Source organism: Eleutherodactylus coqui, chromosome 7 (assembly GCF_035609145.1).
Source record: "Eleutherodactylus coqui strain aEleCoq1 chromosome 7, aEleCoq1.hap1, whole genome shotgun sequence".
Lineage (NCBI taxonomy): Eukaryota > Metazoa > Chordata > Amphibia > Anura > Eleutherodactylidae > Eleutherodactylus > Eleutherodactylus coqui.
In genome coordinates, this window is record NC_089843.1 from 167,058,064 (window position 1) to 167,077,425 (window position 19,362).

General features: G+C 45.1%; 1 protein-coding gene across 1 annotated transcript in view; it reads left to right on the forward strand.

The window, feature by feature from the left end:
• Positions 1-19,362, forward strand: part of EMCN (endomucin) — a 141,217-nt gene that overhangs the window by 67,598 nt on the left and 54,257 nt on the right. Inside the window, exons 4-5 of the mRNA XM_066573976.1 lie at positions 12,551-12,604; positions 15,039-15,092. Coding sequence (XP_066430073.1) covers positions 12,551-12,604; positions 15,039-15,092 — 108 coding nt within the window. The remainder of the gene's footprint in view (positions 1-12,550; positions 12,605-15,038; positions 15,093-19,362) is intronic.

Below are 19,362 nucleotides of genomic sequence, written 5' to 3' on the forward strand. Positions count from 1 at the left end.
ACTAGAGTGAGCTCCATGCTTGACAATGCCTTTAGTGCGCTACTTGTGCAATGTATGCGGTCCTTGATCAGCTGATCGAGGGTGCATACTGTTGCGCAAGATGCATGAACATCGCACATTTGGAAGCCCAGATCCTGAGTTTAAATGAGCGACTGGTCACACAGAGATACATTGACGATATAGAAAGGTGTTTTCTGCTCACTGAGCAGGCACTCATCGGGGTAGATGCCGGGGAGGACGGTAGCTCGGAAGGGCAGGACAAGCAGGCAGCTAGCTGGGTGACAGTTAGAAGGGGTAAAGGGAATCCTGAACTGACACACCCCAATGGGTTTGCAAAGTTGGCAGATGAGGGGAATGCCATTACAGTGTCAGCACCGCTGCAGCATGACATGCCCTCTAAATGCCAGGGAGATGACTGCTCCAGTAAGAAGGGGAAGGGGAGCACAAGGCAGACTAGACAGGTCCTAGTGTTGGGCTATGCAATTATAATGGGGACAGATAGGGCAATCTGCCACAAAGACCTGAATCGTTGAACAGTGTGTTGTCTTCGACACATGGTGGATTGGGTTGACAGATTACTGGTTGGGGCTGGTGAGAATCCAACATTCATGGTGCACATTGACCACTAACTTTGTCGTTGGTGCCAATGGAGGACCCTCAAAAACGATTTCAGGGACCTAGGATTTAAGCTTAGGGCAAGGACCTCTAGGTAGTTTTTTTAGAAATACTAACTGTACCCTGAGCCACACCAGAAAGGCAGTGAGAGCTTAGGAAGGTAAACAAGTGGCTCCAGAGTTGGTGCAGGAAGGAGGGGTTTAAGTTCCTGGAGAACTCGGCTGACTTTGCTGTTGGCTACAGGCTCTACTATAGGGATGGGCTGCATCTCAATGGAGAGAATGCAGCTATGCTGGGGGATAAGATGGCTAGAAGGTTTCAGGAGTGTTTAAACTAGGGACTGGTAGGAGGGCAAAAAGAGTAATAGGGGGGGAAGACAGTGTAGACAGTGACCTGGGATCAAGTATTGGGAATGGGAGTCAAATAGGGGGAGGGGTTAGTGCAGCTAGAACGGATAGAACAGGTAGTAGGACCATAAGTAGCATAATGAATGCAAAGAATAACAACAACCATATAAATTGTATGACAACAAATGCAAGAAGTCTGATCAGTAAAGTGGGTGAGCTTGAAGCAAGAATGTGTGAAGAAAATTACGACATAATAGGAATAACTGAAACATGGCTTGATGATAAGTGCGATTGGGGGGTGAATTTACAGGGTTACAATCTCTTCAGAAGAGACCGTGGTAAACAGAAAGGGGAAGGGGTATGTCTGTACGTTAAATCCTACTTAATGCCAAGGCTACGGGAAGATATAGGTGTAGGAGATGAACACGTGGAATCTCTGTGGGTAGAAATACAGGGAAGGAAAAATAACAAAATCTTGATTTAGGATTTCTATAGGCCACCAAAAATAAAAGAAGAAACTTAAAATTTGTTAATAAGGCAAATAGAAGAGGTGTCAAACCGCAATGAAGTATTATAGGAAACTTTAATTATCCAAATATAATATTGGAAAATGAAATCTTCGAATCTCACAAGGTTTTCAATTCTTGAAAACAATTAAATATAACTACTACAGATAAGCGAGCACCAAAATGCTCGGGTGCTCGTTGCTCGAGTCCAGCTTTCCGCGGTGCTCGAGGGTTCGTTTCGAGTAACGAACCCCATTGAAGTCAATGGGCGACTCGAGCATTTTTGTATATGGCCGATGCTCGCTAAGGTTTTCATTAGTGCAAATCTGCAAAACCTACGAAAGTGATGGAAACGACACAGAAACGGATAGGGCAGGCGAGGGGCAACATGCAGGGCTGCATCTCAGGTTCCCAGGTCCCACTATTAAGCCACAATAGCGGCAAGAGTGGGCCCCCCACTAACAATTTTTACTTCGGACAAACCCTCATTAGCAAGGCAAACCTTAGCTAAGCACCACACTACCTCCAACCAAGCACAATCACTGCCTGCGGGACACACCGCTGCCTCTTCTCCTGGGTTACATGCTGCCCAACCCCCCGCACTGCCCTGCATCCGCAGCGCACACAAAAGTGCCCCTGCTCAGCCCTCAGCTGGCCTGATGCCACACCACCCTCATGTCTATTTATAAGTGCGTCTGCCAAGAGGAGGAACCGGAGCCACACACTACAGTGGGTTGGCAGGGCCAGGCAGCGACCCTCTTTGAAAGGGGGGGTGATAGCCCACAATGCTGTTGAGAATTGATAATAGATTGACGTTCCATCTTCATTCCAATCCTTTGCCACCTCCGTCAGGAGCTGCAACCGTGGGCATAAAGGGGAGCCCGCTGCCAGCCCAGCACTTCTTCACATCTCCACAATGCAGCAATACTAGGTGTGGGCAGTATGTGAGCGGGCCCTGGGTCAGCCTCTGTCACAGCAAACACCTTGTGTGGCCCAAGATGCTGCGAGTGACATAGCAATGGGGACTCCATGTGTCCACACACTACTCATTCTGTTTGGGTGTCGGATACCTCATCGACAACGCTAGGGGTAAACCATCTGCACTCTGCACCCTACCCAAGTCTGTCAGTGTTTTGGGGACAGACAGGTACAACTCCGCTATGGCAAGTCTCTGTGCACCCACAGCATGGGTGGCTAGCAGGAACACACAGACGGTACAGAAAGAAATACCATTGCAGTGCCCCGGATAGCTGAGGTTACGTGAGAGGGAATACATGTTGGCTGCAGCCCACACGCCATGTCTTAGACATTCAGGGTTATTTTTAAAAGTGCCAGGCAGGTACAACTCCGCTATGGCAAGTCTGTGTGCACCCGCAGCATGGGTGGCTAGCAGGAACACACAGACGGTACAGAAAGAAATTCCATTGCAGTGCCCCGGATAGCTGAGGTTACGTGAGAGGGAATACATGTTGGCTGCGGCCCACACGCCATGCCCTAGTCAGTCTGGGGTTTTTTTTTGGCCAGACCGGTAGAACACCGCGATGGGAAGACTTGGTGCACCCATAATATACACAGACCCCTGTAATATTCCTGTAGCAAAGGTATAAGCTGACCCCAGTAACAGTTATGTTGCAGAAGTCTAGGGAGACCCCAGTAACATTTCTGTAGTAACAGTACAGACAGACTCCATTAACATTTCATTAGCAGAAGTATAGGCAGACCCCTGTAACATTTACGTGCCAGAAGTATAGGCAGACCCCAGTAACATATTAGTAGCAGAAGTATACGCAGACCCCCTAGTAACATTTGTTCAGCAGCAGTATAGGCAGAGCCCAGTATTTGTAACATATCAGTAGTAACAGTATAGGCAGACCCCAGTAACATTTCTGTAGCAGCAGTGTAGGCAGACCCCTGTAACATTGACGTGGCAGCAGTATAGGCAGACCCCTGTAACATTTCTGTAGTAACACTATAGACAGATCCCAGTAACATTTTTGTAGCAGAAGTACAGGCAAACCCCAGTAACATCCTTGTGGCAGCAGTATAGGCAGACCCCTGTAACATTTATGTAGCAGCAGTATTGGCAGACCCCTGTAACATTTCAGTAGCAGCAGTATAAGCAGACCCCTGTAACATTTCAGTAGCAGCAGTACAGGCAGAGCCCAGTATTTGTAACATTTCAGTAGTAACAGTATAGACAGACCCCAGCAACATTTCTGTTGTAACAGTATAGACAGACCCCAGTAACGTTTCTGTAGCAGCAGCATAGGCAGACCCCTGTAACATTTCTATAGCAGCAGTATAAGCAGACCCCTGAAACATTAGTGTAGCAGAAGCATAGGCAGACCCCAGTAACATTTTTGTAGCAGAAGTATACGCAGACCCCAGTAACATTTATGTAGCAGAAGTATAGGCAGACCCCTGTAACATTCAAGTGGCAGGAGTATAGGCAGACCCCTGTAACATGTAAGTGGCAGCAGTATAGACAGACTCCATTAACATTTCATTAGCAGAAGTATAGGCAGACCCCTGTAACATTTACGTGCCAGAAGTATAGGCAGACCCCAGTAACATATTAGTAGCAGAAGTATACGCAGACCCCCTAGTAACATTTGTGTAGCAGCAGTATAGGCAGAGCCCAGTATTTGTAACATATCAGTAGTAACAGTATAGGCAGACCCCAGTAACATTTCTGTAGCAGCAGTGTAGGCAGACCCCTGTAACATTGACGTGGCAGCAGTATAGGCAGACCCCTGTAACATTTCTGTAGTAACACTATAGACAGTTCCCAGTAACATTTCTGTAGCAGAAGTACAGGCAAACCCCAGTAACATCCTTGTGGCAGCAGTATAGGCAGACCCCTGTAACATTTATGTAGCAGCAGTATTGGCAGACCCCTGTAACATTTCAGTAGCAGCAGTATATGCAGACCCCTGTAACATTTCAGCAGCAGCAGTACAGGCAGAGGCCAGTATTTGTAACATTTCAGTAGTAACAGTATAGACAGACCCCAGCAACATTTCTGTTGTAACAGTATAGACAGAGCCGAGTAACATTTCTGTAGTAGCAGTATAGGCAGACCCCAGTAACGTTTCTGTAGCAGCAATATAGGCAGACCCCTGTAACATTTCTATAGCAGCAGTATAAGCAGACCCCTGAAACATTAGTGTAGCAGAAGCATAGGCAGACCCCAGTAACATTTTTGTAGCAGAAGTATACGCAGACCCCTGTATCATTTCAGTAGCAACACTATATAGACAGATCCCAGTAACATTTCTGTAGCAGAAGTATAGGCAGACCCCTGTAACATTCAAGTGGCAGGAGTATAGGCAGACCCCTGTAACATGTAAGTGGCAGCAGTATAGGCAGACCCCTGTAACTTTCTCATAGCAGAAGTATAGGCAGGCAGGCAGACCCCAGTAAAATTTTTGTAGTAATAGTATAGGCCAACCTCTGAAACATTGGGATACCATGAGCGTAGGCGAAGGCCGGAAAAATTAGTTGGATAAGAGTGTAGGCGTGGGCCAGAAAGATTAGTGTACCAAGAGTACAAGTGTACCTCTGAAAAATTTATCAACCGAGAGGGCAGGTGAAACCCATAAACGTTTTTTTTTTTTAAAGATACAGCTCACTGTTGCTTAAAGGGGTTGTCCCGCGCCGAAACGGTTTTTTTTTTTTTTTAACCCCCCCCCCCCCCCCCCCGTTCGGCGCGAGACAACCCCGATGCAGGGGTTAAAAAAACAACCCGCACAGCGCTTGCCTGAATCCCGGTGGTCCGGCGTCTTCATACTTACCTGCTGAAGATGGCCGCCGGGATCCTCTGTCTCCGTGGACCGCAGGGCTTCTGTGCGGTCCATTGCCGATTCCAGCCTCCTGATTGGCTGGAATCGGCACGTGACGGGGCGGAGCTACACGGAGCCGGCATTCTACACGAGCGGCCCCATAGAAGACTGCAGAAGACCCGGACTGCGCAAGCGCGGCTAATTTGGCCATCGGAGGGCGAAAATTAGTCGGCTCCATGGGAACGAGGACGCCAGCAACAGAGCAGGTAAGTATAAAACTTTTTATAACTTCTGTATGGCTCATAATTAATGCACAATGTACATTACAAAGTGCATTATTATGGCCATACAGAAGTGTATAGACCCACTTGCTGCCGCGGGACAACCCCTTTAATTTGTAACAGAGCCTGGAGGCAGACCTGTTGAAAAAATTGGTTCATGTAACAGTCTCAATACTTTTGAAAAATTGTAAAAACATTGGTAGATGTAGATGAGCCTTTTGGGCCGCAGAAAAATTGGCCGTTCAGCGCGATGACATGTTGTTTCTAGAGGAGGAGTAGCAGGAGGAGGACTAATATCAGAGACAGATTGACAAAGATAAATGCGCCGTTTTCCCGGTGATGCAAAAGAGTGCTTTTATAATTATGCAATTAGTGGTGTGCAGTTGGAGGCTGACAGCGGTTATGTTACGCACACTGCAGTCCGCAAAAAATTATACGCTAGGCTGCAAAAAGGCCTAGCTGGCTAATAGTGAGCCACTACAACAGTAATGCACACGCTCACAGGTAGCCTTAAGGAGGAATGTTTTTTTAGTTTTTAAAAAAAAAACAAAAAACAGCAGCCTAGATAGCGTGTATATGTCTTTCCCTCTATCAGCGGCTGTGGGCGTATGCTGTGCGTGAAGTTGACGGGACGCACAGAGCGGTGTAAAAAATTAGACAATTATTGGCCTGCACTTGGAGGGTCACAGCGATTATGTAACGCACACTGTAGACTGAAAAAATTATACGCTGGGCTGCAGAAAGGCCTAGCTGGCTAATAGTGAGCCACTACAACAGTAATGCACACGCTCACAGGTAGCCCCAAGGAGGAGCTTTTTTGGGGTACTTGTTGACAGGATTCTACACTACCACTGTCCCTGCCTGACCTGTACTGCCCCTATACTCTGCATAATTGGCTGCAGACTGACAATGGAATAGTCTGCAGAGCCCAAGATGAAAAAAATTAAAAAGTGCAAAACTGCTCCCAGCTGCCACAACATTAATGCACACGGTCAGAGGTAGCCCTAAGAAGGATCGTTGGGGTACTTGTTGACAGGATTGTACACTACCACTGTCCTTGCCTGACCAGTACTGCCCCTATACTCTATACACCTATGCCCTATAATTGACTACAGACTGAGAACTCTATAGCTGTAATGGCCTGCACAGCCCAAGATGAAAAAAAAAATTTTGGTGCAAAACTGCTCCCAGCAGCCACAACAGTAATGCACATGAGCAGATGTGGCCCTAAGAAGGACCGTTGGGGTTCTTGAAGAAGCTAACACTCTCCCTATAGCAGCAGCAGCACTCTTCCTAATCTCTGCCAGCGTGTGTCTGAGGTGAGCAGCGGGCGGGACTGCTTTAAGTACTCGGTGGTCACTTGATCTCGCCAGCCACTCACTGCAGGGGGGTGGGATAGGGCTGGAACGTCACAGGAGGAAGTTGTTATGCCTTCCCTGCATGTCTATTGGCCAGAAAATGGCGCTAAACATGCAGGGAAGGAAATGGAATTGACTCGAGTACCGCGTGGTGCTCGTCTTGAGTAACGAGTAGCTCGAGTACCCTAATACTCGAGCGAGCATCAAGCTCGGACGAGTACGTTCGCTCATCTCTAATAACTACCTTACCCAACTTGTACAGGGGCCAACTAGAGGAAGAGCCATCCTGGACTTATTATCAACTAACAAACCTGACAGAATCATGAGGTTTGAGGACACTTGAGGGAAATAGTGACCACAATATAATTAATATCCAGCTGTCATTCAATAAGAAACCTTATCAGAGAGCGACAAAAAAACTGAACTTTAGTAAGACAAAATTTGATCAGCTTAGAACTACTATCAGTAACACTAATTGGGACAACATCCTCAAAAAAATTAGTACAGGCGACAAATGGGAAAAGTTTAAAAACATCCTAATTACTTCATGCAAGCAGTTCATACACTTTAAAAATAAAAGAACTACAAGTAGAAGAAAACCAATGTGGCTTGACAAGACTGTAAGAGAGGCAATAAACGAAAAAAGAAAACGTTTAAATTACTAAAGCAAGAAGGCAGCGAAGAGGCGCTAAAATATACAGGGAAAGGAACAAATTATGTGAGGAAAAGATAAATACTGCAAAGGAGGAGGCAGAAAAACTGATTGCCAAAGAGAGCAAAAATAACCCTAAACAGTTTTTTAATTATATAAATGGTAAAACCATTTGCAATGAGAGCACTGGCCCTTTAACAAATAATGAAGGAGAAATCATAGATGATGATGTGGGTAGGTGAATCTATTAAATAGTTTTTTCTCAAGTGTATTCTCGAAAGAAAAATATCACCTGCCTAACTCAGGAGGAAGTGCAGAGACGGTTAAAAAAAAGATTTAAATCGAAAAAATAACCGGGCACACATGGAATACACCCAAGGGCTCTAAGGGAACTAAGTGACGTGATAGACCACTATTTCTGATACTTAGGGACACTATTTAGACCGGGGTTGTACCACTGGATTGGTGTATTGCCAATGTGGTTACAATATGCAAAAAGGGGTCAAAAAGGGAGCCTGGTGACTGCAGGCCGGAAAGTCTCACTTCAATAATTGGAGAAATATTCAAGGGGTTTCTGAAAAATGCCATCCTGGAATATCCCAAGGAAAACAATGGTATAACTCCTCACCAGCATGGGTTCATGAGGGGTCGATCATGTCAGACCAATTTGATCAGCTTCTACAATGAAGTAAGTTCTAAGCTGGACCTGGGAGAGTCTATTAATTCCATATATCTAGATTTTTCTAAAGCATTTGTCACTGTGGCGCATAATAGGTTAATATATAAAATGAGGCAGCTCGGACTGGGCGGAAAACGTGTGTATCTGGGTAAAGAATTGGCTCAGAAAGCAGAGGGTGGTAATAAATAGTTCATACTCTGATTGGGCCACCGTTGCTAGTGGGGTGCCTCAGGGTTCAGTATTGGGCCCCATTCTGTTCAATATATTTATCAATGACCTGATAGAGGGGCTGCACAGTAAAATATCAATATTTGCAGACGATACGAAATTATACAAAATAATTAATACAAAGGAGGACAACGTACGGCTGCAAATGACCTAGATAAGCTGGGGGCTTGGGCAGAAAAATGGCAAACGAAGTTCAATGTTGATAAATGTAAGGTTATGCACATGGGCAGGAGAAACGGATGTCACCAATACACAATAAGCAGGGTACTGCTAGGTAAAAGTCATATGGAAAATGACCTGGGGGGTACAAGTTGACTGTAATCAATGCCAGTCAGCTGCTGCAAAAGCAAATATAGTCTTGCGGTGCATTAAAAGAGGTATAGGGGCGAAGGACGAGAACATTATTCTTCCACTATATAAGGCACTTGTCAGGCCCCACATGGAATACTGTGTATAGTTCTGGACACTGCTGCTCAGGAAAGACATTGCACTACTTAAGGGGATTCAAAGATGGGCAACTAAATTAATAAACAGAATGTGAGGACTGGAATACCCAGAGAGGCTATCAAAATTGTGATTATTCACCCTGGAAAAAAGACGGTTAAAGGTCCATTTACACGGGCCGAATGTTGGGCAAACGATGCCCAACACTCGTCCCTGTGCTATCAGAGCAGGCTGGTTCATGGAGCGGCCAGCGGGGGAGGGGCGGGACAAAATAGATAGAGGAGTTTAAGAGGGGAGTAGACGTCTTTTTAGATATAGACATTAGGTGACCAGCGAGTTGTTGATCCGGGTCTCAGATACAGGTAGGAACTTTCAAACGTTGATCCAGGGACTATTCTGACTGCCATTATGGAGTCGGGAAGGATTTTTTCCCCCCAAATGGGTTAATTGGCTTCTACCTCATTGTTGGTTTTTTTTGCCTTCTTCTGGATCAACGATGGGGGGTGGGGGTGGGGTGGACACAGGCTGAACTAGATGGACATTGTCTCCCTTTAGCCTAACATACTATGTTACTATGTTTTGCCCGATGTGTCCAACATCTTCCTTGTGTAGAAGTGGATAGTATGGGCAGTCACTACCCTTCCCTCAGTTCCAGCTCACTGCTGTGCATAGATTTAGTAGTGAACCTCACTGCACTCCTGGGAAAAGGAATGGCAGCAGGGTTTCATGAGGTCACACTGCTGACTGCCCACAGGACTGGAATGGAACAAGAGCAGGATGATTAACTGCACTACAAAGGATGCAAATTAGTTCGGAGAAGCAGTTTGAAGAATATTAGCTTTAGATTTATGTTAGTGACTACAGGGTGTTTTTAACTTGGTTCATACAATAACCCCTTTAACCCCTTAAGGACTAGGCTGTTTTGTACCTTAAGGACCAGACACTTTTTAGGTATTTTACCCATGTGGTAGTTTAACTGCCCTATTTTTTTCAGCTACCAAAATTATTTTTGCTATTTTTTCAGTGACCTATAGGGCTATCTTTTATGTTTTTTTCACTGACTTTTAAAAGTAAAAAGCTAAAAAAAAAGTGATTTCAATTTATAGTTGTTTATTTTTAAAACTAGTATATTTCCACTAAAATGAAGTATGGGAATGGGTTCTACATTTTGTTTTGGACATTTTGATATATAATTTTTTACAGATTGCATGTAGTGAAGCTTTTGGTTGGCGTTGGCGGTGGACCATTTATATATATATATATATATATATATATATATATATATATATATTATAATTTATTTTTTTATTCAGTAATTTTTTTAGCTTATTTTTGTAATTTTTTTTTAACCATCTGTGTCCCCTATGATGTAATATAAGGGCTCTGGGGATCATTCACATGCTTTTTTTTTTTATTTCACACTTTTCCCATTGAAGCTGGGGCATCCATAGCAGCAGCATCCATAGGAGCCCCAGTTACGGGGATAAACATTCCCCCATAATGACAGACGTCACTAACAGAGCTACTCTGGGTCTACTAGGACCCTGCAGCTCTGCTGAGACACAAGGAACCCGACGATCACATGATCACTTTAGCGGAACTAACACTTCTGCTGTCACTTTTTAGTACAGAGCACTCATTGAGCACTATGTAGCCTGGAAAGGAGAAGGCAGAAGCAGTTAAAAACGACTTCTACTTGCCCTTAATATTGAAAGTGAGCACTGGTTATGGGTATAAATTGAGCAGCTATTACCACCTTATCCTCTCCTCCATTTCTGATTTTTCCCTGCATCACCATTTCCAAGATGGCTGACTCAACCCTGCCGATATGCACTTTAAAACTACATTTCTACCAATTCTCCGCTCTGTACTACCTTCCTGTGCACATCCCCACTAAGCGCTGCCCAGCTGAAGAAAAAAAAACATCCCTGTTTCTTCCTACTGAGCAAGTCCAACCTGTAGCGCTGGAATGCCTGCAGGTCATATCCAAGGCAACCTGTGAATAACACTTCTGAGGTGCCAGGAGAAGATGATGGTTTATAGAGTGGTAGATGCAAAATCCAAAACCGAACAGCATTGCAAACTTCAATAACTTTGGATTATCATTCATTTGACAGAAACTTTGTGTAGCCGGAATACCCCTTTACTTTTCTTTAACCCTACAATACTACACCTTCCCGGACAGACGGTAATACTACACCTTCATTTTTCAAAAGTAGTTGAAGAAGATTTGTCAAATATATCATCGTACGTATAAGAATTCATTACAGTTATGTTGTAATAGAAGAAATGAAATTAATGGCCTCTGGTGGCACTAGTTTGAAAATTTGACAGGGTGACATTTGACCCAGGGTAGTATTCCAGGGCTAATCTTCATTCTGTATTACTTTTGATTTACCTTTTTGGAAGCTTCAGAACCAATTGCCATTTTCCTATAGAATATGGTTTGAACATACCATATTTTCAACGTCCTTTTCTCCTTAGGGAGAGCAACTATATACTATAAACTAAGTGAGGAGACTCAAATGGCCACGCACGCTCCTCTGGGTAATATGCAAATAAGGGAGATGGAATAAATCCTCCACAGTGCCACCTATTGAAAGGCAGCATTCCTTCGAGTCAAAGTGGGACTTTTTATACAAGTCTTGTTACAATGACTGGGAATTAAAAGCATATAGTTGCTCTCCCTAAGGAGAAAAGAGCGTTTCTGACCCCTGTCCCAGGCCTCTCACTAGCAAAAGCCAGACTCCTACTGTACACTGATGAAGGGCAATAACCCGGAAACAGCTGTATGTACATGGAGTCTGGCTTTGCTTTTGATTCCCAGTCATTGTAACAAGACTTGTATAAAAAGTCCCACTTTGACTCGAAGGAATGCTGCCTTTCAATAGGTGGCACTGTGGAGGATTTATTCCATCTCCCTTATTTGCATATTTTCAACATACAATGGTCATTCCAGAACCATTTTTTATGTTCAGATTAGTAGATGTTTGAAGCAAATTGATTCAGCAGCAGATATGATTTAAAATCAGCAGTAACTGTAAGCCTGTCTGAGATAAGCATTTGTGAAGCCTAAGAAAGAAATAAAAGGGAAGTAATAGGGCAGACTAGATGGACCATGTGGTAGTCTTCTGCTGTCTGTCTTCTATGTTTCTATGTTAACAAGAGACCAGTAGTGATCTGATCTATAAGATGGTCCAATTTACAGAACAGCCATCAATAAAAATCACTATTTAAAAGGACAGTCCTCTTTTATATATATATCTAATGGTATCTAGAGCTATAACTACTGAGATAACAGCATAGAAATATTTTGATGGGGGCCTTTTATACTAATGTCATTCATAAGTGTCTTTTTGAGTTTTGTTAACTAGAGCTGGGCCATACAGATTAGATATATTGGTCAAACCAGTCAATCATATAATGTGTATGAGGGCTATACAGCTCACCCCCACCAGCAGATGTCAGGGAAGAGACTGATCAGGCTGCCTTATGTTCTTGTGGAGACAAGCCAATGCCAGAGTCAGCAGCTCACTCCCCTCTCTCCACTCATAGTCAGATACAAGTGACTGTACTTTAAGATCTCTTACATAAAATGTTCATGTAAGTTATTGTTACCATGTTCATAAAGCAAATAATGAAATGTGTTGATTTGCAGTGAATGACTCAACTCCAGCCCCTGTACCAACTCTCTCAAGCATCAGACCTTCTGGTAAGATGTTTTATGCACTCATTCTTTAAAGGGGTTGTCCCGCGCCGAAACGGGGGTTTTTTTTTTTCAATAGCCCCCCTGTTCGGCGCGAGACAAACCCGATGCATGTGTTGAAAAAAAAAACCGGATAGTACTTACCCGAATCCCCGCGCTCCGGTGACTTCTTACTTACCTTGCGAAGATGGCCGCCGGGATCTTCACCCTCGGTGGACCGCAGGTCTTCTGTGCGGTCCATTGCCGATTCCAGCCTCCTGATTGGCTGGAATCGGCACACGTGACGGGGCGGAGCTACGAGGAGCGCTCTCCAGCACGAGCAGCCCCATTCAACACGGAGAAGACCGGACTGCGCAAGCGCGTCTAATCGGGCGATTAGACGCTGAAAATTAGACGGCACCATGGAGACGGGGACGCCAGCAACGGAGCAGGTAAGTGAATAACTTCTGTATGGCTCATATTTAATGCACGATGTATATTACAAAGTGCATTAATATGACCATATAGAAGTGTATACCCCAACTTTGTTTCGCGGGACAACCCCTTTAAGTCAGGGGTGTCAAACTCATTTTCACCGAGGGCCACATCAGCCTTATGGTTGCCTTCAAAGGGCCAATTCTAATTGTAAGACAGTAAAAGTGAATCCCACAGTGGCCCGATTGGTAATAAGGTCCCCCATAGTGACCAATGACGCACACCATTCTGCGCATTACACACGCGCTCCATTCTGCGCATTACACACGCGCTCCATTCTGCGCATTACACACGCGCTCCATTCTGCGCATTACACACGCGCTCCATTCTGCGCATTACACACGCGCTCCATTCTGCGCATACACACGCGCTCCATTCTGCGCATACACACGCACTCCATTCTGCGCAATACACACGCACTCCATTCTGCGCAATACACACGCACTCCATTCTGCGCAATACACACGCACTCCATTCTGCGCAATACACACGCACTCCATTCTGCGCAATACACACGCACTCCATTCTGCGCAATACACACGCACTCCATTCTGCGCAATACACACGCACTCCATTCTGCGCATACACACGCACTCCATTCTGCGCGATACACACGCACTCCATTCTGCGCGATACACACGCACTCCATTCTGCGCGATACACACGCACTCCATTCTGCGCGATACACACGCACTCCATTCTGCGCGATACACACGCACTCCATTCTGCGCGATACACACGCACTCCATTCTGCGCGATACACACGCACTCCATTCTGCGCGATACACACGCACTCCATTCTGCGCGATACACACGCACTCCATTCTGCGCGATACACACGCACTCCATTCTGCGCGATACACACGCACTCCATTCTGCGCGATACACACGCACTCCATTCTGCGCGATACACACGCACTCCATTCTGCGCGATACACACGCACTCCATTCTGCGCGATACACACGCACTCCATTCTGCGCGATACACACGCACTCCATTCTGCGCGATACACACGCACTCCATTCTGCGCGATACACACGCACTCCATTCTGCGCGATACACACGCACTCCATTCTGCGCGATACACACGCACTCCATTCTGCGCGATACACACGCACTCCATTCTGCGCGATACACACGCACTCCCTTCTGCACAATACACACGCACTCCATTCTGCACAATACACACGCACTCCATTCTGCACAATACACACGCACTCCATTCTGCACAATACACACGCACTCCATTCTGCACAATACACACGCACTCCATTCTGCGCATTACACACGCGCTCCATTCTGCGCATTACACACGCACACCATTCTGCGCATACACACGCACTTCATTCTGCGCATTACACACGCACTCCATTCTGCGCATTACACACGCACTCCATTCTGCGCATTACACCCGCACACGATTCTGCGCATTACACACGCACTCCATTCTGCGCATTACACACGCACTCCATTCTGCGCATTACACACATACATACACATACACACACAGACAGACACACACATATACACACACAGATCCCACCCTGCAGCTGCTCCTCCTCAGCGTTGCTCTCGTCCCTCCAGAGATCATGCACTCTGCACTCTTCTTCCCTCCTCCGCGGCCGTTGTCAGTCTGCTATCGGCACTCCTCTATTACTGTCTGCACTAGACAGAACAAGCCGAGAGAAGATCATCTACTGACAGCAGCACGGAGGAGTGAGGGAACTTACTGCATAGCCGGCGGGCCACAGAAAATTGAGACGGCGGGCCTTGTGTTTGACACCTGTGCTTTAAGTGAAACCTTTCTAATGTTCATAAACACGTACAGCTTGTGTAAATAAACACTGCATTTATTATGCTACTAAATATGGGGACATCACTTCGTTACATTTCGCTTAATTTGCTTTTTAGATGCATTGTCCAGATGTTACAAAAACAATAACACTGTTATTCTACATCCAACAGATAATCAAACAAAGAATGGAACTGAAGCAACAACAAAAGGGAGGAACACAACTGGTAAGTTAAAACCTGTGTCTGTTTTATAGGAAAATAGCTGGGTTTTAAAAACTGATTTCCCAAGGACAGCCTATCAATTTCAAAAATCTGGATAACCCCTTTAACCCTTTCCAATGCAATTTGCATCCTGGTTTTCCTAGGGGGCTTACTCTTTTTCTGATGTTATACAATAGCGCTATCTGCTGACTAAAGCCAGTACTGCATGAGGTGACACGTTGGTCAGGCTCCGACAGCAGAGAGGCTCGCAAAATACAGTAAAAGAACCATGACGGGCGTCTTCCAACATCGGAGCTGTACAACCCTAAATCATAACGTTTTAAGACGTCAATCAGTGGATTGGAAAGGGTTAAGTGTACAGTTTACTACTTAATTCACAGAGGCAGAGGGATACGAGAGAAGAAACTTTTTTGACAAAATATTCACTGAGTGTATCCCCTAAAATATAACTTTTAATAATAGATACGTTTAAAATCGTTTTGAGCCTCACAAAAATACAGGCAAAGAAAAACGAACAATGACGGAACAGAAAGTTCCACACTGGAAAAGAACCAGAAAAAATGAGGTGAAACTGGCCCCTCGGTTGCAGTCCAAGGGGGTACTAGATTGTGAGGCACTGATGCCTATACTCTTAAGCCCTTACATGCCACAATCAATATTGTACATGGTGGCATTTAAAAGGGTTCACATAAGGAGTGCACTACCTTTGTAATGTCATCGACACTCCGAAGTGTAATTGTAAAGGGCCGATGGGTTAGCATGGCAACTGGACACCATACACTAGTGTCTGAGCCTGCCATGGACTGTTCTCTCTATTGTGAGCGATAATGCACTGCAGCACAGGAGAACTGCAATGCATCATAGCGATCAGAGCTTTTATGGTTCAAGTCCCCTTAAAAAAAATATTAAAATAACACACATATTTGGTATAATCGCATCTCTAATGACCTGTACAATGAATTGAACACATTATTTATCCTACATGGCAAAAAAATGTTAACAGAAACACAATAAAATGGGGGCAAGATGCTTTCGTTCATTTTGCCTTCCAAATAACGCAATAAAAGTGATCAGAAAATCCCTATGTATGCCATAATGGTACCAAGAAGACTAAGTTCATCGTGCAAAAGACAAGTCCTCACAGAGCTCCGTCCATGGAAAAATATTAACGTTATAGGACATTGAATGCAGCAATGTAAAAAAAGAAATATTTTAAAAAAAGGGGGGGGGGGGGTTATTGTGCAAAAATGAGAAACCTAAAAAAATAATTTGGGTATTGCTGTAATCGAACCGACCCACAGGAAAAAATTTATTATGCCATTTATGCTACATGATTAAGGCCTGTTTCACACGGTCGACTCGATATCGCCAAGTTTTCTCGCGGTGATACGGAGATTTTGTGGTGCAGCGATATCGCATCGGTGATTCTGCTCTGCCGTGTCTTCTCCCCAACCCCCGGCACGGTTTTTCAGGTATGTCTTCTGGTCGGGGATTGGAAAATCCCCGCCTCCAGGAAGCGCGACCTCTGATTAGCTGAGCGCCCTGGCCAATCAGAGGCGCTCAGCCAATCAGAGGCAGCGCTTCCTGGAGGGGGGTGGGGAATTTCCAATCCCGGCCAGAAGACATGCCTGAAGACAACTGCGGGAGACCGGGGAGAAGATGCAATGGAGCTGACAGCACTTCCTAGTTGATGTGTTTTTTTTCTGCAACTAGGGCTTTGTTTAGGGCTTTGACAGTAGGATTTCCAACTGTCAAAGTTAAATCGCACTGCACAAAAACTGCATCTTAATGCAATGCAATGCAGCAGAGAGGAAGGCATGGGCTACAAAGCATGGCAAATTGCGGGCATATTGCGAAAACCACAAGGTTTTTGATTTGCAATGTCGCACGCTACAAAACATCGCAAATGTGAAGGAACCTATAGGGAAGCAAGGGCTTTCCATACATGCGATTTGTTGCATTGTCACAACGTGAGAAAATCGCATAGCTTTGTCGGCCGTGTGAAATGGAAGAATTCATGTTTTCTCTCCCTGCTCTTCCCCCCAAAAATTGAAAAGTTTTCCAATACATTATATGTACCCAAAAATTTGTACCAAGAAAAACTACAGCTTGCCACGCAAAAACAAGACCTCATACGGCAGTGTCGACGGAAAAATAATAAAGTGGAGATGAAAATCCCCCAAAATTTGTGGTGTCCTTATGGCCAAAAATCATGAAAAAGGCATCTTAAAGGACACAGAAACAAAATTGATAGCCTTCCCTCACTACTCTGTAGCAGAAGAAGAGGAACGTTAAACCTTCTCCTTGGCTGAGCTCTGTCTGTCCTTCAGCGGTCCTTTACTGTACATCGACAATAGAGAAGATCAGCATTCTAGAAGCTGTGTGCAATAGAAAAGTTACAGCCTTGACCCAGCAGTTCCTATTTACCTGGGCATGTACCAATATTCATATGTCTCCAGTCTACTTGTTCTCTGTGATCTAGGACAGTGATGGAGGGAGTCACCGGTTAGGTTTTCTATCATGTACAGTAGCCCTCAATGGTAATTGTGTTTGGTTTAAGTTAGAATTCTTCTCTAAACACATTGACATTCACGCTACAATGGCTCCTGCTGACTGTGCCCGGCATACTCGCTGTGCATGGATCATGTAAATTACTTGTACCTGTCACTTAACAGCAGCTGTAGAGCATATTGACTACAAGCAAGAGATTGAAAATTCATTAAGGTGCAGACATTTCCATTGGTCTTTGCACTGTTACTGTGCTAGGCTCTTAAGTCATGACCTAAGTGCGGTCACATCTATAGGAGGTTCAAAATTAGCTGTCACGCCAAAGCCCTGGCACTCCAAGAGGTCTTGTGTTAGAAGACACTAATATTATGAATGGCATATGGTCGGTGGGGACCGCCTTAGAGATTTTGCATTGAAAGCTTCAAAGATTATAGGCTTTGCACAGGGGCCACTACTTGCTATTTTGTGTTGGTTTCTCCTTTCGTGACTTCTAATGTTGTGTTTTGCTAAAATCAGGAAATAGAGACACATTGAGACATGGAGAAACTAACTAACTGAAACCAAACCATGAGCCCCATCATCAGACCTCTCAGGTCTTCTGACATATCTGCTCTAGTAAATACTTAGGCTGGGTCCACATGGGGCGGATTCCCGATAGAAATCTCGCGGTTTGGCCGCAGCGAAAAACCATGAGATTTCCGCCGGGAGAACCGCTGCTTCAAAACCCGCGGCGGTTTTGAAGCAGCCCGGCCGCTCGCACTTCCGCTGCTGCCGATGCTCCCATAGAGGAGACAGCGGCCGCAGCGGGGAAAAAAAAATGAACATGCTGCTGTCGGCAAATCCGCGCCGCAGCGGCTGCTTCTGCCGGCTTAGCCGCAGCGAATTTGCCGTCCCATGTGGACGAGATTTCTGAGAAATACCGTCAACATGGCTGGCTAATCCCGGGATTAGCGGCAGCATGCTGATTTGCCGCGGTGAAATTCCGCACGGAATTTCCGCGGCAAATCCGCCCCATGTGAACCCAGCCTTAGACGAATAGATTCTCTAGAATGGTTATTTATGGGGAATATAAATGATGTCCCTCTGTTAATATTTATTGTATTTTACTCATTTATATAGCACATACATAATCCACAGCGCTGTACACAGATTCTCTTCACTTATATTGAGCCATGCCCCCAAGTACAGTTATGCTATCACTTGTATCTGACTATGAGTGGAGAGAGGGGAGTGAGCTGCTGACTCTGGCACTGGCTTGTCTGTATTCGTCTATTAGTATGTTTTTTTGGAATGTGGGAGGAAACCCGCACAAATACTGGGAGAACACACAAACTCCATGGAAATGTTGCCCTTGGTCAAATTGAAACCAAGACTTCAAGGCAACAGTGATAACCACTCAGCTACCATGCTGCCATGTTACCTCTAGAAAAGACCATATCCCTGCATAATCGAACACAGTCCAATTAGTGCTGAAAGTATTAGGGCTCATTCACACGGGTGTGGAATTTACACAGCTGTTAGCTGCATAAAAAAAAATTGCAACTCCAGCTGCAGAAAAAATCGTTTAAAGGGATGACTTTTATACGCTGAAGTCCTGAGCTTCAGCCGCGATCTTTCCACAGCCAACAGAAGGGGCTGAAAATCTGCACTGCTGGAGAGAGAGAGATGAAGAAGAGCCTCCGAGGCTTCCATTCATCTCCCCGGGGCATCCCTACATTGCTAGGGACTCCCTTCATTCCAGCATGGATGGAGGGGTTCTCCTGCA